This window comes from Pipistrellus hanaki, assembly GCF_964339955.1.
Source record: "Pipistrellus hanaki genome assembly, chromosome: 10".
Classification (NCBI taxonomy): Eukaryota; Metazoa; Chordata; class Mammalia; order Chiroptera; family Vespertilionidae; genus Pipistrellus; species Pipistrellus hanaki.
This window is the reverse complement of record NC_140512.1, coordinates 56168949-56185909: the sequence shown is the minus strand read 5'-3', so window position 1 is coordinate 56185909 and position 16961 is coordinate 56168949. Positions and strand designations below refer to the sequence as shown.

Below are 16961 nucleotides of genomic sequence, written 5' to 3'. Positions count from 1 at the left end.
GACCCAGCTTGGAAGAACGAAGGGAACTGCAGGCAGCCCACATCTACTATTTAGGTGATTCCACCAAAGAACCTGAACTTCCTGAAGTGAGGAACCCAGGACACAGTTTCACATGCACAAAGACAACAGTCACATAGCCCTTGACACAGTTTCACATGCACCAGGAGGCTGGGAAAGCCACATGCCCAGGCACTCTGGGGCAACGACACTGAGAACAGCAACAGGCTCAGAGCCACTGTCAGGGCCAAGGCTCCTGGTGCACCCACACCTGCCCTGATGTCCACACACACACATACACACACACACACGCCAGTCCCAGTGTTCACACTCAAAGCCCCCTGGGCCCTATACATCCCATCACCGACAAGCTCATTCCTTTGGGTAGAACCCATTTTGAGTGAGCCCCAAAGCTGTTGGTTTTCTTTGCTATGAAAAAGAAATTCTGCATATTCCTCTCTCCCTGTTCTCGAGAGAGAGAAGAGACAAGGGTCAGCTATAAAAGTAATTACAGCAGCTGTAGAACAGGAAGCTGCTGGGATCCCATAAAAGCACTGAGTTGTAGAACCAGGGGTCCTCAAACTTTTTAAAGTGGGGGGCCAGATCACGGTTCCTCAGAGAGCTGGAGGGCCGGACTATATGAACTACTAATTCCTACTGTAACACCTCGGCTGCGCTCATTGCCCAAAAAACCTGGCGGGCCGGATCAGACTCCTCTGCAGGCCACATGTGGCCCGCGGGCCGTAGTTTGAAGACCCCTGATTGGAGCTCAGTCAGTTTGCTTTAACAATGAGGAACTTGCCAAAGCCGGTTTGGCTCAGTGGTAGAGCGTCGGTCTGCGAACTGAAAGGTCCCAGGTTCGATTCCGGTCAAGGGCATGTACATTGGTTGCGGGCACATCCCCAGTAGGGGGTGTGCAAGAGGCAGCTGGTAGATGTTTCTCTCTCATCGATGTTTCTAGCTCTCTATCTCTCTCCCTTCCTCTCTGTAAAAAAAGTTAATAAAATATTTAAAAAACAAAACAAAACAAAACACAGCCGAAACCGGTTTGGCTCAGTGGTAGAGCGTCGGTCTGCATAATGAAAGGTCCCGGGTTCGATTCCGGTCAGGGGCATGTAGGTTGGTTGCGGGCACATCCCCGGAAGGGGGTGTGCAAGAGGCAGCTGGTCGATGTTTCTCTCTCATCGACGTTTCTAGCTCTCTATCTCTCTCCCTTCCTCTCTGTAAAAAATCAAAAAAATATATTTTTTAAAAAACACACAAACAAACAAACAAACAAACAAAAACAATGAGGAACTTGAGGCAGGAGAGAAGATATTTGCCCATTGCTCCGGGCTAGAGAGTCTGAACTTGAGTTTGGTGATGTGAGTGGGATGGCTAGAGAGGGTTCAGGTTCTGTCTAGCTAAAGGTTTTAGAATGACAAGAGCGTGATCAACTGAGCACCTGGTTTGTACAAGGCACAGACTAAGGGTATATACAGCGAATGGACAGATTATTATGATCTCTGAACTCATAATAATCTGGCCACTCAGTGTATATTCTATATAATAAAAGGCTAATATGCAAATTATCCCCTCAACTATGAGTTCAACCAGTAAGTAGGCTGGCCAACTACCCATGTCCCCTCCCGCTGGCCAGGCTGGCTGGACCCCACCCATGCAGGAATTCATGACCCCACCTATTGCATGAAGAGATTCATGCAATGGGCCTTCCTTCCCTTGGTTTCCAGCACTGGTTTTCCTCTGGTACCCAGGACCCAAGCCTTCACTCCAACTGGAGTCTGCCATCTTCATCTTCCCTGCAGACTCTGGAGTCTGCAGTCTTGTCTTCGCGGTGGCACTCCACTCCTGTAGATCCCTTCGCCTAACCCCATCCCACCTCCTGCCCTCCTCTCATAGCAGGTGTATTGCTCCACCTGGCTACTCCACGCCTGGAGCAGCTGGGTGGCCATCTTTGGCCTTCTAATTTGCATATTCACTCTGATTGGCTGTGTGCGGAGCATAGGTATGGTCAATTTACATGTTTGTCTATTATTAGGTAAATTACACACACACACACACACACACACACACACACACACACACACACATGCTGAGTGGCCAGATTATTAAGCATTCAAAGATCATAATAATCTGGCCACTCAGTGTGTCTATACTAGAGCCCCAATGCACGAAATTCATGCAAGAGCAGGCCTTTCTTCCCCGACTGCTGGCACTGGCTTCCCTCTGGCACCCGGGACCTGGACTTCCCTCACAGCCCTGGCTTCATCCAGAAATTTTCCCGGAAGGACGTCCAGTCTACTTAGCACATTACACTTTTATGATTATATATGGCAGAGGTAAGTGACTGAGTACAATGTTTGTAATAATTTTTAAGAACGATACAGGAGGTTCTCTGGATAGAATCTGCTTACCATTTGAGAGACTCAGGAAGTGATACTTCAATCTGCACAAGAACCAGGGGTGGGGACTGGGGTGGTTTCCAGTGCCAAGCGTGAGAGCTGGGAGTCTGAGATGTCCCATGTCCTGTGGTTCAGCTGCCTTTCAGGACCAGCAGAGGAGGGAGCGGTGGGGGCGGGGTTCAGCGGGACTGGAGCAGGGAAGATTCCACCGAGGAGCATTTCCTGAAAGCAGCTTCTGCCCTACTTGGCTGGGATCAGAGGCAGCAGGAGAGCCCCCTGCCCTCCATTAGCCAACTGGGAGCTTAGCCATGGAGTTCATTGGCTGCCAGCTGAAGTGTCTGGGACATCTGTGTCTGGGGAAAAGGTGCCATCAGGACAGGAAGAGGGAGAATGAGCCCTTTTGTATTTGTAACATGTATATGTAAGTACAGGGCCGGTGTGTGTAGCCACACACAGAAGAGGGAGAAGTAGGAGCTGTAACTATGAATGAAAACATCACAGAAATTGGGAGAACCCCATTGCTTGCCAAGCCCTCTACACCAACTTCCATCCCCCTAAGACAGTGGTCGGCAAACTCATTAGTCAACGGAGCCAAATATCAACAGTACAACGATTGAACTTGCTTTTGAGAGCCAAATTTTTTAAACTTCAACTTCTTCTAATGCCACTTCTTCAGAATAGACTCGCCCAGGCCGTAGTATTTTGTGGAAGAGCCACACTCAAGGGGCCAAAGAGCCGCATGTGACAGCAAAAGATGCCACGGTCCTAAGAAGACAGCAAAAGACGCCTCCTCCTGCACTTGACAAGCAGCACAATGCTCATTCCAAGCCTGGCTTGGTCAGCTGATCTTGAGACAGGCCAGTAAGCCAGGTCAGGTGGAATAGGGAAACTGAGACAGATAACTGAGCAAACTGGCAGATTAATTTACAGCAGAGCAATTTTAGCTCACCTCCCTAAAGATAACATCTAGGCCTCAACTGTATTCCAGGTCCAGGCCCAGAAAAGCTGCAAAACCAAGTGGGCGATACCAAGACCAGTTACAAAGACTAAGGACCCCTTCCCTGACACTGACCAAACAGCAGAGATCACCACCCTAAAAACACACACCTAGGAAACTGGTGAATATTCTGCTGAAACCCTCCCCTGAGAACTCACCTTAGATCCCCGCCTGCAAGAAAGAAAAAAAAGCCTCAAGACAAAGGGCTCAGTGTTTGCTCTCCCTCTGGAGAGCAGCCCCCGCCATTTCCTTTCCGTTCTTCTTTCCGCTCTTCTTCTCCCACAGGTACATATCCCCTAAACTCTAAAGGGCCTTAGGAGGTTTGCAGCCAGGGGAGCAATGGGCAGTGGCAGCTTGTCCTAGACTAACTCTCTGAACCTGCCCCCAAAGCCTCCTTTTGCTTCTTCTGTGCTAAACCCTTCCTTGTTTTACTGTCCCCAGCTTTAATAGACATCCCCCCATAGCCACCTGGACTTAGGCTGTGAAATTTTTCTGCATGAAGGCAAGAACCCACATCCTGCCGATTGGCCCTAGGCAGACTCCTCCAGACCATGTATTGTACATTGTCTGGTAACAGCCTGGGCTTCCGAGTCTCAGAGAGCCCACTCTGTGCAAGGACAAGAGGCCCTAAAGGATTTCTCTGGGTCTTGGCATTGAATAGTTTATGATTCCACGAAGGAAGGAGAGCTAAGTGTCAACACACGGGTTTAACCTAAATGGTTAGATGGACGTGACTTGGCTGACAGCATAGAAAAAGAAAACTCTCTTAAATACATGTTTTTTTTTTGTTTTTTTTAATATATTTTTTTTTATTGATTTTGTACAGAGAGGAAGGGAGAGAGATAGAGAGCCAGAAACATCGATGAGAGAGAGTCATCGATCAGCTGCCTCTTGCACACCCCCTACTGGGGATGTGCCCGCAACCAAGGTACATGCCCTTGACCGGAATCGAACCCGGGACCCTTCAGTCCCCAAGCCGACGCTCTATCCATTGAGCCAAACCGGTCCTGGCTTAAATACATGTTTTAAGTGACTTTCCCTTTTGACTCCTATTACTTATGGAAGACAACACTAGAAAGTACATAAACCTTTACTGAGATAATGAAATAGGGGCTTCTTCAACCCAAATCTTTCCTAAGCTTTTTTTTATTAACATATTTTTTCAGAACATTCAGTAAAATTTTCTTCTTCTTACAACATATGCTTAAAATAAAACATTTGAAACTATCAGAAACTATAAAACTAATTCATAATCCACCACCCACCTTTAGAATTCCCACAAGCCTAGACCCTAGCCAGTTAGCTCAGTAGGTTAGAGTGTTGTCCCCATAGGCCAAGGTTGCAGGTTCTATCTCTGGTCAGGGTACATACAAGAGGCAGCCAATGAATGCTTAAATAAGTGAAACAACAAATCAGTGTTTCTCTCTCTCTAACAAATAATAGCCCTGGCCAGTGTGCTCAGTGGTTAGAGCATCAGCCTCCCCCTCCTACCAAAGAGTCTTAGGTTAGATTCCCGGTCAAGGGCATGTACCTGGGTTGCAGGTTGCAGGTTCGATCCCCAGTCCTGGTCAGGGCTTGTTCAGGAGGTAACCAATCATGTATCTCTCTCATATTTATGTTTCCAATGTTTCTCTCTCTCTCCCTCTCTCTTACTCTCTTTCTCCCTCTCCTCCATCCCTCCCTTCCACTCTCTCTAAAAATCAATGGGAGCCCTGACTGGTTTGGCTCAGTGGATAGAGTGTCGGCCTGCGGACTGAAAGGTTCCAGGTTCAATTCCGGTCAGAGGCATGTACATTGGTTTCGGGCACATCCCCAGTAGGCAGCTGATCGATGTTTCTCTCTCATCGATGTTTCTAACTCTCTTCCTCTCTGTAAAAAATCAATAAAAATATATTTTTAAAAAAACCAACGGGAAAAATATCCTCAGGTGAGTATTAATAAAAATAAAATAAAATAATTTTTAAAAAGAACTTCCATAGGTCCTAGACATACCTCATCACATTTAAATATCTCATATTAAAAATTACCAAGTTGAAAAAAAATTATCAGGTTGAGTTGAATTGTCTAGTTGATACAATGTTATCTTTCATAGAGCTTTTTATCTTTTATAGAGCTGCCTCCTGCACACCTCCTACTGGGGATGTGCCCGCAACCAATGTACATGCCCTTGACCAGAATAGAACCTGGGACCTTTCAGTCTGCAGGCCGACACTCTATTCATTGAGCCAAACCAGTTTTGGCTCTTTTGTAGAGCTTTTAAATAAATGTTTAATTTCAATTTTGCCTTTAGAAAAAAATTTGACAACAATAAATTTTGTTTTCCATATCACAAATATTGTATTTTTGAGTTGTTGAAAAGTCCATAGGCCCCAGGCACTGGTTCCTGTTGTGACTAATGAATAAAAGGGTCCTATCTAGTGAAAAATAATGCTAATATTAAATTAATGTTACTATTTAAGAATGTATTCTCTCTCTCTCTCTCTCTGCCCATTTAGGTTTTTTTGTTTGTTTGTTTGTTTGTTTGTTTTGTTAATCCTCACCTGAGGATATTTTTCCCATTGATTTTTTAGAGAGGGTGAGAGGGAGGAGGAGAGACAGAGAAAAAATATCCATGTGACAGAGATACATCACCTCGATTGGTTGCCTCCCACATGCTCTAGGTATGTGTCCCTGACCAGAATCAAACCCGTGACCCTTCAGTCCACAGGCCAAAGCTCTAATCACTGAGCAACCAGATAGGGCCTCATATAATTTTGAATACTGTTTTTTTGTTTGTTTTTTCTACTCTGTATTGTTCATCCAGCATTTCCTAAATAGAGCCTGAGGAAAGAGGTCTATGGTGCCTTCAGGACTCCTATACACACACACACACATACCCACACACTACAGCTCCTTAAAGGAGGTTTCTGGAAACACACAGTCTGAGGAAGAAAGACTTAGCTATAGCTCCTTTCCCTCAGCCCAGCATTTCACAGATAAGAAAACTGAGGCCTGGAGAAGTGACTGGCCCAGGTCAGTGGTTAGTTAGCACGTTAGAACCAGACTCAGAAGGAAGGTCCCAGGTGGGGGGTGAAGAAGACACCACTTGCCTTGGCTGCTCTCTGCCCACCTTTCAGGGCTGGCCCTGCCTTCCCTGGGCACCCTCCTCAGTGCTCTGAGCTGCCACAGCCCTTCCCTTCCACGTCCACCTCCCACCGCCACTACTGCTCTTGACCCAATTTCCCCATCCAAATGCACTTGACTGTTTTCCCTTCATTGCACATTTGCTGTTGTTACCATGTTGCACAAGCAATTAATTTACAACACTTTAGTAAATTTTCATTCCCTCCCCCCTCCCCGATTGTAAAAGTAACAGATGCACACAGAAGAAACTTTGGGCAAAAAAGAAAAAAGAGGCTCATCATCATATGACCACTGTTAAAACATTGTTGCAAAATAAATTCAAGTAAAATAGAATCAATCACTGAGCAGCTGTTCTTCTTTTTTTTAATATGAAATATCTCAGATAGACAAATATTAGTGTTTAATGATTCAGTAAATATTTATTGAACATCTACCATATGCCAAGCACTGCTCTGGGTTTCGGTACATGGTAAGGAGCTACTTGCAGTGGGGAAAGATAGATAGATGATTAACAAATAAATATAAAATAGGCTTGCTGGTGTTGAACACTCTACAAACTAAAAGTGAAGCTGAGTAAGGGAGATGGAGATGGAGAGGATGGGGAGTGCTGCCTTACATAATTAGGAAGGCCTTCCTGAAAAATGACATTTGACCAGGGCCTAGAAAGGAGTAAGAAAGTGATCCATTCACTCATGCACACATTCATTCAACAAATGTCTATTGAAAGCATTCCAGACTCTGAGGACACAGCAGAGAAGAAAGAAGACATTCCTTTCTGGGCCGTCGGTCCTCTCCTTCGCTGCAGACACCTGCTTTGTTCCACCCAATGGCTTGAAGACTGAAAGGAAGAGAAAGAGCTACCCTAAACATGTTAACAGAGACTTAAAATATCTAAAATTAATGGATATCTATCCTCCACCCAAATAAGACTTGCTCAACTTTCTCTGCTCACCACTGCCATCTTCGTTTAAATATTGACCAACTTTTATTGCATGCTGTTATTTCTACTGTCCCAATGTAAACATTAAAATAGTTCTGAGTAGTCATTAGTTTGTTTAATCTATATGTTTTCTAAATGTTTACTCACCGTTTCTTCTTGCATCTCACTATTTTCTTCTAGGTTCAGTTTTCTTCTTAGGTATATTTTTCAAAGGTTTCCTTAGCAAGAGTCAGTGGTTAACTCTCTGTTTTTGTTTTTGTCTTTAAAAAGTTTTTAAATGAATTTGAGAGGGAGAGGAAAGGAGAAGGAAAGAGAGAGAGAAACATCGATGTGAGAGAGATACATCAATCGGCTGCTTTCTGCATGGACCTCTACCAGAGATTGAGCCCACAACTCAGGCATGTACTCTGGCTTGGGAATCCAATCGGCAACCTTTCAGTGCACGGGATGACTACCAACCAATCCAGCCACACTAGCCATGGCTCCCTGTTTTGGTGTGTCATTTGAAGATGTGACTAATTTGCCCTTCTTTTTAAAGAATAACAGCTTTATTCAGATATAATTGACATGCCAGAATTCACCCTTTTAAAATGTACAATTCAGCCCTAGCCAATTTGGCTCAGTGGATAGAGCATCGGCCTGCGGACTGAAGGGTCCCAGGTTTGATTCCGGCCAAGGGCACATGCCCAAGTTGTGGGCTCGATCCCCAGTAGGGGACCTGCAGGAGGCAGCCCAATCAGTAATTCCCTCTCATCATTGATGTTTCTATCACTCTCTCCCTCTCCCTTCCTCTCTGAAATCAATAAGAAATATTTGTTTTAATGAAGTGTACAATTCAGTGGATTAGAGTATATTTACAGGGTTGTGCAACCATCACCATTGTCTAATATTAGAACATTTTCATCATCTCAAAAAGAACCCTGTACCCATTAGCTGTCACTTTCCATCCTTTCCCCTCTCCCTCAGGCCCTGGCAACTGATAACCTACTTTTTGTCTCTACAGACTTTTCATATAAATGGAATCATACAATATGAGTCCTTTTCTGTCTGACTTCTTTCACTGGACATATTGTTTTCAAGGCTCACCTGTATTGTAGCATGTATTAGTGTGTTGTTTTTTTTATTTCATTAGTCCTCACTTGAGGATATTTTTCCCATTGACTTTTTATTTTATTTTTAGAATAAACACCTTTATTACATAGCTAAGTTAGAGGGGAAGAGGATTTATTTACCTTTCTGAGCCTTGATTTTCCTGATAGAACTCCAGGCCCTCAAGCACACAGCCATCTGCTCTGCCACACTGGCCTGGTCTGGAGCCATGCAGGCAAGAAGACTGCTGACTTGGCGTTCTTTGTCGTTTCATCAGATTTCTTCTGCATTTTCTTTGATGTTGTTTGTTTAAAATCTCTTCCTTCTCAGGAGTCAGCTTGGCCCCTCCTTGCGTAGTGGGACTTGTACTGCTGTCAATGAGCACAATGCAGTTCTTTACTGGGGTCTTGGCGCAGACCAGTTCATTGTGGGGTACATTGTAGACAACATCAATAGTTCTTGTTTTGCTCGTACAACACTCTGAGCCCCCGGAGAAGTTGCCCACATCCAGCCTCAAAAATTGGGTACTTCTTGTTGCCTCCCCGCACTGGGACTGTGTGCATGTGGCGGGGTCCAAACTTAGTGTTGCTAGCAAGGCATCCCAGCTCATATTTTCGTTTCCTGTGATAGTGCTTTCTCTTGCCCCTTGTCTTGTGGCGCTTAGTTGTCCCGGGAGATACCCATGGCTCAGTGCTGGCTGGAAAGAGCTCCATTGATTTTTTAAAAAATATATTTTATTGATTTTTTTACAGAGAGGAAGAGAGAGGGATAGAGAGTTAGAAACATCGATGAGAGAGAAATATCAATCAGCTGCCTCTTGCACACCCCCCACTGGGGATGTGCCCGCAACCAAGGTACATGCCCTTGACCTGAATCAAACCTGGGACCTTCCAGTCCTCAGACCGACGCTCTATCCACTGAACGAAACCGTGTTTGGCTCCACTGATTTTTAGAGAGAGTGGAAGGGAGAGAGGGGAGAGAGAGAGAAAGAGAGAGAGAGAGAAAGAGAGAGAGAGAGAGAGGGAGAGAGAGAGAGAGAGGCACATAGACTTGAGAGAGAAACATCAATCCATTGCCTCCTGGACCAGGATGGGCCTGTAATCCAGGTGCATGCTCTTGGCCTGATGCTGTAACCATTGGGCAGAACCAGCCAGGGTGCATGTACAATGTATTAGTATTTCATTTTTTATGGCTATATAATATTTTTATACTACATTTGTTTATCCATCAGCAGTTGATGTACATTTGAGCTGTTTCCATTTTTATTGGCATTTTTAAATAAAGCTGCTATGAATATTTTTGTGTAAGTCTTTGAGTGAACATGTTTTCAGTTCTCATGGGTTCATACTTAGGAGTGGACTTGCTGGGCCATGTGGTAACTCTATGTTTAACTCTTGGAGGAGTTGCCAAACTGGTTTTCACAGCTGCTGTACCTTTTTACCAGCAACATGTAAAGAAGGGTTCAGTTTTCTCTACATCCTCACCAATGCTTATTTTCTTTCTGTTTTTTTTTTTTTTAAGTAAATAGCAATCCTTCCCTCCTCCCTTTCCCCCCCCCCCAAAAAAAAACAAGAAAGAGAGAAAACATAAGTAAGTAAGTAAATAAATAAATAAATAAATAGCAATCCTAGTGAATAGGAGGTGATATCTTGTATGTCCTTTCTTGGGAGTTTGTCTTAACTCCCTTAGAGTTTAGAGTTGCTTGCCTGTGGGAAAGGAGAGGCAGAGGGGAAGGCATGGGTGTGTTCCTGGGAGAGTTGGAGAGAGCTGGGACATTTGTTTTAAGGGATTTTACAGAGAGGAAGAGAGAGGAATAGTTAGAAACATTGATGAGAGAGAAACATCGACCAGCTGCCTCTTGCACACCCCCTACTGGGGATGTGCCAGCAACCAATGTACTTGCCCTTGACCTGAATGGAACCCGGGACCTTTCAGTCCGCAGACTGACGCTCTATCCACTGAGCCAAACCGGTTTCGGTGGTTTTAAGGGATTTTAAAGGCTGGGTGTTTAGGGGAGGATCTTATTCATCAGCATTATGCTGACGTGCCAAAATGAGATTTAGTCTCTTACCTTCATCTGTCCTTGGCTGAGGTTACTGGCAAATGGCATTAATTGGATTTCTGTTTTCTCTGGGAGTAGGATGATTTAAGCTATTTACCCTCTGGATGGGGAGGAGAAGTGTAAACTATTTACTTTTAAATGTGCTTGGTTTAGGGAAGAAAGGGTTGACCAGGCAACTGCTGTTTAACTATTTGTCTTAGTTTCCTTAGCTTGCCCTTGAATTTTCCTAGCTTCTTGCTGTCCTATAACCGGAGGGGAGCAGGGGGAAGCGCCAAAAGTTTAAAATCAGGATGGATTCTGAGGAACTGACATATAGCCTTATTCAAATTTATAAGCACTTTAACAGGAGAAATTTACATATACATGCAAAGCAGCTGCTTGCTCCCAGTGGTGGCCGGCCTAGAGGAAATCTACCTCCTCCCACGACTGGGTCTCTCTCTCTCTCTCTCTTTTTTTTATAGCGGGTTGATATCCAAACCATATGGTGGCGGTCACGTGCACCACCAGCCAGAGCAGAGCATGTCTGAGTCAGCAGATACCCTCAGGCAGCTGTCCCACTGTCTACATGCATTAATATCCTTCCTGGGGCCTGGTGTGGATCGTTGGGTAGTATTCAGCTTGCTGGGTAGTCAGACGCTTAAACAGAGAGCCACAAATTTTCTAGACGCCTTTACTGCGGGAGCCACGTGAAATCTCTGGAGGGAGTTCCCCTACAGCTCACTACGACAAACAGAACCCAAAGGGGTAGGTTGTTGTGGAATTCCTGTGCTCACTCATGGAGCAGTGGCCGAAGGCCCTCGTTGGGAGTTTTGTAGTCAACGACAGGGGCTTACAGATTGTTTTCTAGGTGTTGGGCAGAGTTCTCAGGGCTTTATGTGGATTAACTCATTTTAATTCCCAGGTAAAGACTGTTATCATTCCCTATATCAGTGGAGGACACCCAAGTACAGAACAGTTTTAAAGATTCGTCCAAGTGCCCCGAGCTACGCCAGTGATGGCATTTGGGACACCTGGAAGTGATTTCAGAGCTAGAGCCTCTCCTAGCAACCGCGTGAAAGAAGAGTCGCCGAGGCGAGCACAAACACAGACGAAATTCTAGGGAGACGCAGGGCCAACATTCCTGCGGGCTGAGAAGGAGAGAGAGAGAGAGAAAAAAAAAAAAAATCCATTTCCAAGTGCCTGCCTGCCAACACGTTTTCAACCCGAACTTTCTCATTTCCCGGCCTCCCCGCCCCCTGGGGCAGATGCCGGAGCCCAGGATGCAGGGGAAAGGTCGCAGCTGGCTTTTGGCTCCTCCCTCCCGGTGCATCCAGTCCGGCTCCCGCTGAGCCCTCCCGGCCTGCGGGGATCCCAGGCTCCTACTCACCCACCCCCGCACTGGAGCCCGGCACGCAGACCCGCAGTCCCAAGGCTCAGTGGGCCTGCCTAGAGTCACCAGCCCGCCAGCTTTGGCCCTAACTATCCTCCCCCCCCTCCCCCCCCCAGGAAACCGCTGGGGGGCGGGGGGGGGGGTGCTCCTTCCAGGGGCCTCCCAGGACTCAACTCTGAAATCTGCCATCGGGCGCATTCCGGACTACACGTCTATGGTTTTCGGGGTGGGGAGGGGAGTGCAGAGGCTCCCCCCCCCCGCCCCCTCCCCAAGCCTGGACTGGGATGTCTCAGCTCGTTGGTTCAATCTGAAAAGCATCCTTAAAAACTCCGGATGGCCACCATTTTAGGAGAACAAACTGAGGCCCGGGTGCAAAGTGACGTTCATGGGCAGTTAGACACGGACACCAGGGCCAGGCGAGAGTGTTTCACATTTCCTGAAGCATTTGTGAGTCAGGAATTCATTATTCTCGGGATCTGGAATCTTGTTATCTCTAGGAAGTGAAACTCCTGGAACGTCGGCTCCTCAATCCCCCAATCAGGAGAAAACGGGGGCTTGGGGATGGAGTGGTGGTCTGATGCCCTCCGCTAATGCAGAATCCATCCTCAGATGCCCGCACTCCATCCCGGGCCAGAGGAGGGCTGGACGGGGGAACGTCCGGGGTGTTTTCCACCGGGTTGGTGTGGGGGTGGAGGGTACACTTTCTGATTTCTTCCCAAGTTTCCTGCGGCGGGGAAAGCAGCCGAACACACACGCCTCGTCTCTGCCGACCGCACGGACTCAAAACCACGGTGCGAGTTTCGTGAAACAGCTCCGACCACAAGCCCGGGGCCGCCCCAGAGCACCCACCGCACACGCCGGGGGGCGGGGCCGCCGCCGAGGGGGCGGGGCCGCGGACGCGCCTGCGCGCGTGCGGACGTGCGGCGGCGTGCGGGCCCGAGTGCGCACGCGCGGGCCCCGGGGCTGGCGTTGTCTATAAGTGAGCGGTGCGCGCGGCCTTGCCCTGCGACTCGCTGCTGACTGCGCGCTTGCCTCCTGAGGGTCGTCTGAGCCGCCTCTTCGCGATCCCATCGGCCGACTTTCCTCCCGATTCCTGCACGGCCTGCTGTGACTGCGACCCGGCCGCCCCGGCCCTTCCTCCCGCAGGTGAGCGGCCCTCTGGAGCGGCCCACCTCCCGCCCCCATCCTCGGCCTGCCCGCCTGCCTGCCTGCCTGCGGGGCCGCCGCCTCCTTCCCCTGCGCTGTGGCGGAGCCTCTCTGGAGCTTCCCTCCTTACGGCGCCCCCGCCCGCTCCCCACCCTGCGCTCCAGCCCTGCCCTCCCCAGGAGGGGCCCTCACTGGGATGCAGGTGGCCCATGTCGGTGCTCGCCGGTGCTGGGCCAGTAGGCGTCCATGCCATGCTCTCCCAAAGCACCGCTGGCACCTCCTGCGCAGCTGCCGTGTTCTTGCCTTTTGCCCCTGGACTGGAAGCCCCAAGAGGGCAGGGTTCACGTCTCCAGGGCCCCGTGTGGCCTTCGCACCTTCCCGGGTGCTTAACAAATTGTGGGTAATCAGCGTAATCCCCCCCCCAACTGAACTTGATAGATTCGACTTAGAATTACTTTGACCTTCAAAAAGTTTTATGATTAACTCGAACCTTAAATGAGATATGAGGGAGACTTCGCAGGCAAGTTGCTTTCTCAAGGGCATGTTCCTTCCCTCCTCCCCCCCACCATGTGTTTTTATTGATTTCGTTTAGAGAGGGGGAGAGAGAGAGAAATGTCAAAGATCTGTTGCCTCCTGCACACCACCTACTGGGGATTGAGTGGCAACTCGGGCATGTGCCCTGACTGGGAATTGAGTCGGTGACCTCTTGGTTTATGAGTCTACCCTCGACCACTGAGCCACACCTGCCTGGCTAGCACATGTTCTGACAGTCCTGTTGTAGGCCTCAGAAAGGCACTGGTGTCTGATCCGTGGGGTCCGGCCAAACCTGGGATCAACATCCTCGATTCTTGGGTTCTGTCTAAGAAAGAATTCAGAGCCAAGAACCAAACTATAAGAATAATTGATAAATCAGAGGTAGAAGAAGTAATTCCTAGAAGAAATGAGTTTAGGAAGAGTTATGGAGGTAAAGGAGCATAGGAGTGAGGAAGCTAATGGTAACTGCCAGGGGCAGGGAGAGAGAATGGGAAGGGAGAGTGCAATGGGTACTCTAAGGAAGTCCCAGGAGAAGATCACAATAGAATATTCTGTAGTTTTCCAGGTGTGTCTTTTCCGGGCTGTGCCCTCCACTGATTGATTGGCCGGCACAGGGCAGGGGTGGTTATTCAGTGCAGCTGGTCCTGTCATGGAGTAGCTGGTTTTGTTGCTTATCTGAGGCATAGATGTTATCTCTGGGGAGGAACGATCTGGAGGGTTCAAATATGCTAGAGGAGGAAAAGCCACCCTGAAGGTGAGGTCCCACCCTACAATTGATTGCCCGTTGCTAGGCAACTGGGGCTTTCCACCCCCCTGGACTGTGACACTGGGATTGTGCGTTGCACCTGACAGGAAAAGTAAAGGTTTTTACGTTCAGAAGTAAAAGTTTTGAGGAATGCTCGTGAAAAGAAACAAGATTGGCTCCTCGGCCATGGAGTTTACAGTGTAAATATACTTGAGCTTCTGCTGTGGAAAAACATCATGGGTCCCTGTATCCTGACTGGCTGGGCTTCTCCCTTAGCTCCATGGGAAGATAGAGGATCAGGGCCAGATGCATGCATATCCCAAAAGGCTCTAGACTAACCTTGCCTCTCTTTCCTCAGGACCCAGAAGTCTTCCAGAAGCAGAAGGCAGCTCAACTGTTCTTCAAAGAGTGGGATCCCTTCAGCTATGAGGCATCTATTGAACCTCTATCTCTTAGGTGTGGCGCTGACCCTGCTTTCAGTCTTTGTTAGACTGATGGAGTCCCTGGAAGGCTTACGGGAGAACCCACCACCTGGGAGCTCCTGGACCAACAGAGGTCAACTAGCCATCACAGAATCCCCAAGAGCCTTCCAGAACATCCATCCCGAGGGGTGTGATAAGACCTCCCTCCACCAGCTGTAACCTTGGAGCTCTGGCCTAAACCCGTCCAGCCTGGTGTCCCAGTTCCTGGGTAGGCAAGCTCAGCATCAGTGTTAGCAGAGAACTGTTATTAGGCCCTGGAAGGGCGCCTCCAACTGGATGCTCCTGCCCTGGAAAAATACTGTTTTATGGGCAGGTGTGAGTGGGTTGCCTATGGTTGTGGAATGGAGTGATTTCACTCTTCTCCCCGGAGTCTTGGATGTCCTTGGCAGCGTGGCCCTGACTTCTCTTCGAAGAGGACTTGTGCTGTAACTCCAGCTGTTGGCAGATGATGGTGTTTTCAGCCCTACTTCTAAACATCTGTGAAGAGTTCCTTTGGACTTGGGTGGCTTGTGGTCAGTTTTAGTGTTCAGCTTCTCTTTCGTGTAAGCTCCTCTGTGTGTGGGTAACAGTTAAAGAGGTGTGAATTTGGATGTAGGGAGGGGAAGACAAGAATGTTCGGTGTCCAGTTCTCACTGTTCTATGTTTTTAAGTCTTCCAACTTAGTGTGTATGTATTGGTCTGAAGGGAACAGTGGGATAAAGCATGCTCGGGACATGGGCATTATAGCCACCATGTGGCTTAAGTGAATTTTTCTAATGAAATAAAATTGAATACGTATTTCCACTGCGTGTCATTGATTTCTGCCCTTAAAATTAGTGGTTAGAAAGGGTTAATTCATAGATCTGAGGTTTAACCACTTAAAATTTAGGAGCATGAAAGTACTTAAAAGACTTTGTTTAAAACGGGTAAATGAACCTCTGAATTTGGAGGCAGAGGCAGTTGGGTCTGCCCTGTCTGTATCCATTGTTGTCTAAGCTTAAACCAAGACTGTCCTTTCTCTTAAAAACAAAAAGTATATATGTATATATTTTTATGATTTAAGATAGGAAGGGAGATAGAAACATCAATAATTATTGATCAACTACCTCCTACATGCCCCCTACTGGGGATTGAACAACTGGACAGGAATCAACCTGACCTGATTCGTAGGTCAACACATAGGTCAAAATATGGCTGTGCTACTCTTGAGAAAAGAAATCTGATACCTTCCCACCCCTTCATCTTTAGCCTCGGGAAAAGAGGACTATCAGTCCAGAAGGCCTTGGCCTTTAAATTTTTTTTTTTTAAATTGATTTTAGAGAGAGAGACAGAAACATCAGTTGCCTCCAGTATGACCAGGGATTGAACCCATCTCCTTTCTGTGCACAGAATGACACTGAAACCAACTGAGCCACACTGGCCGGTTGGCTTTTTTTGTTTACTGATATCCACCAGAATGACTACTCAATTCTGATTGTTCAGGTAGGCTGGTAAAATAGCCACACCTCACCCTTTGGGTCTGGCTGGGTTGAGCGTCACCTCATGCCACTGGTTTAAATTCCTAGTCAAGGCACATGTCCGGGTTTCAGGATCCAGGAGACAGCTGATCAGCTGTGTTTTTAAAAAAATATATTTTGTTGATTTTTTTACACAGGAATAGCAAGTTAGAAGCATCGGTGAGAGGGGAAACATTGATCAGCTGCCTCCTGCAACACCCCCTACTCTGGATGTGCCCTTGTCCCCTTGTCCCCTTGTCCTCCATCAATGTTTCTATCCCTCTTCCTCTCTAAATCAAAAAGATTTTGTTTGTTTTTTAATCAAAAAGTTTTTAATAGTCATACCTCACAGATGATTGTTTCTGCTCTTTTTCAGGTCTAAGCAGTTTAGCCTGTTCTACCTATCACTCTTCCATCCCCACCCCATGATGAAGCATATTCACTCCTCTCCTATATCTCAAATTTGTGGGTAGGGTTCCAAATTACCAATAAAGCAAATTACATGAATTTTTTAGTGTATATGAAAGTTATGTTTGCTCTATACTATAATCTATCAAGTAATAGCCTTATGTTTAAAAATCAAGATATATTGATTTCAGA

At 47.2% G+C, this 16961-nt stretch overlaps 1 protein-coding gene and 1 pseudogene across 2 annotated transcripts; one reads left to right on the top strand and one right to left on the bottom strand.

Moving 5' to 3' along the window:
- Positions 1 to 8683: 8683 nt before the first annotated feature.
- Positions 8684 to 9232, bottom strand: LOC311628784 (small ribosomal subunit protein eS8-like; annotated as a pseudogene). Its single transcript has one exon. The product of its transcript is annotated as a small ribosomal subunit protein eS8-like (transcript).
- Positions 9233 to 12882: 3650 nt separating this feature from the next.
- HILPDA (hypoxia inducible lipid droplet associated) lies at positions 12883 to 15666 on the top strand. Its single transcript, XM_084897668.1, is given in 3 exon segments — positions 12883 to 13125; positions 14763 to 14977; positions 14980 to 15666. Coding segments are annotated over 2 exon segments (189 nt in total). The 5' UTR covers positions 12883 to 13125; positions 14763 to 14829; the 3' UTR covers positions 15021 to 15666.
- Positions 15667 to 16961: the final 1295 nt, after the last annotated feature.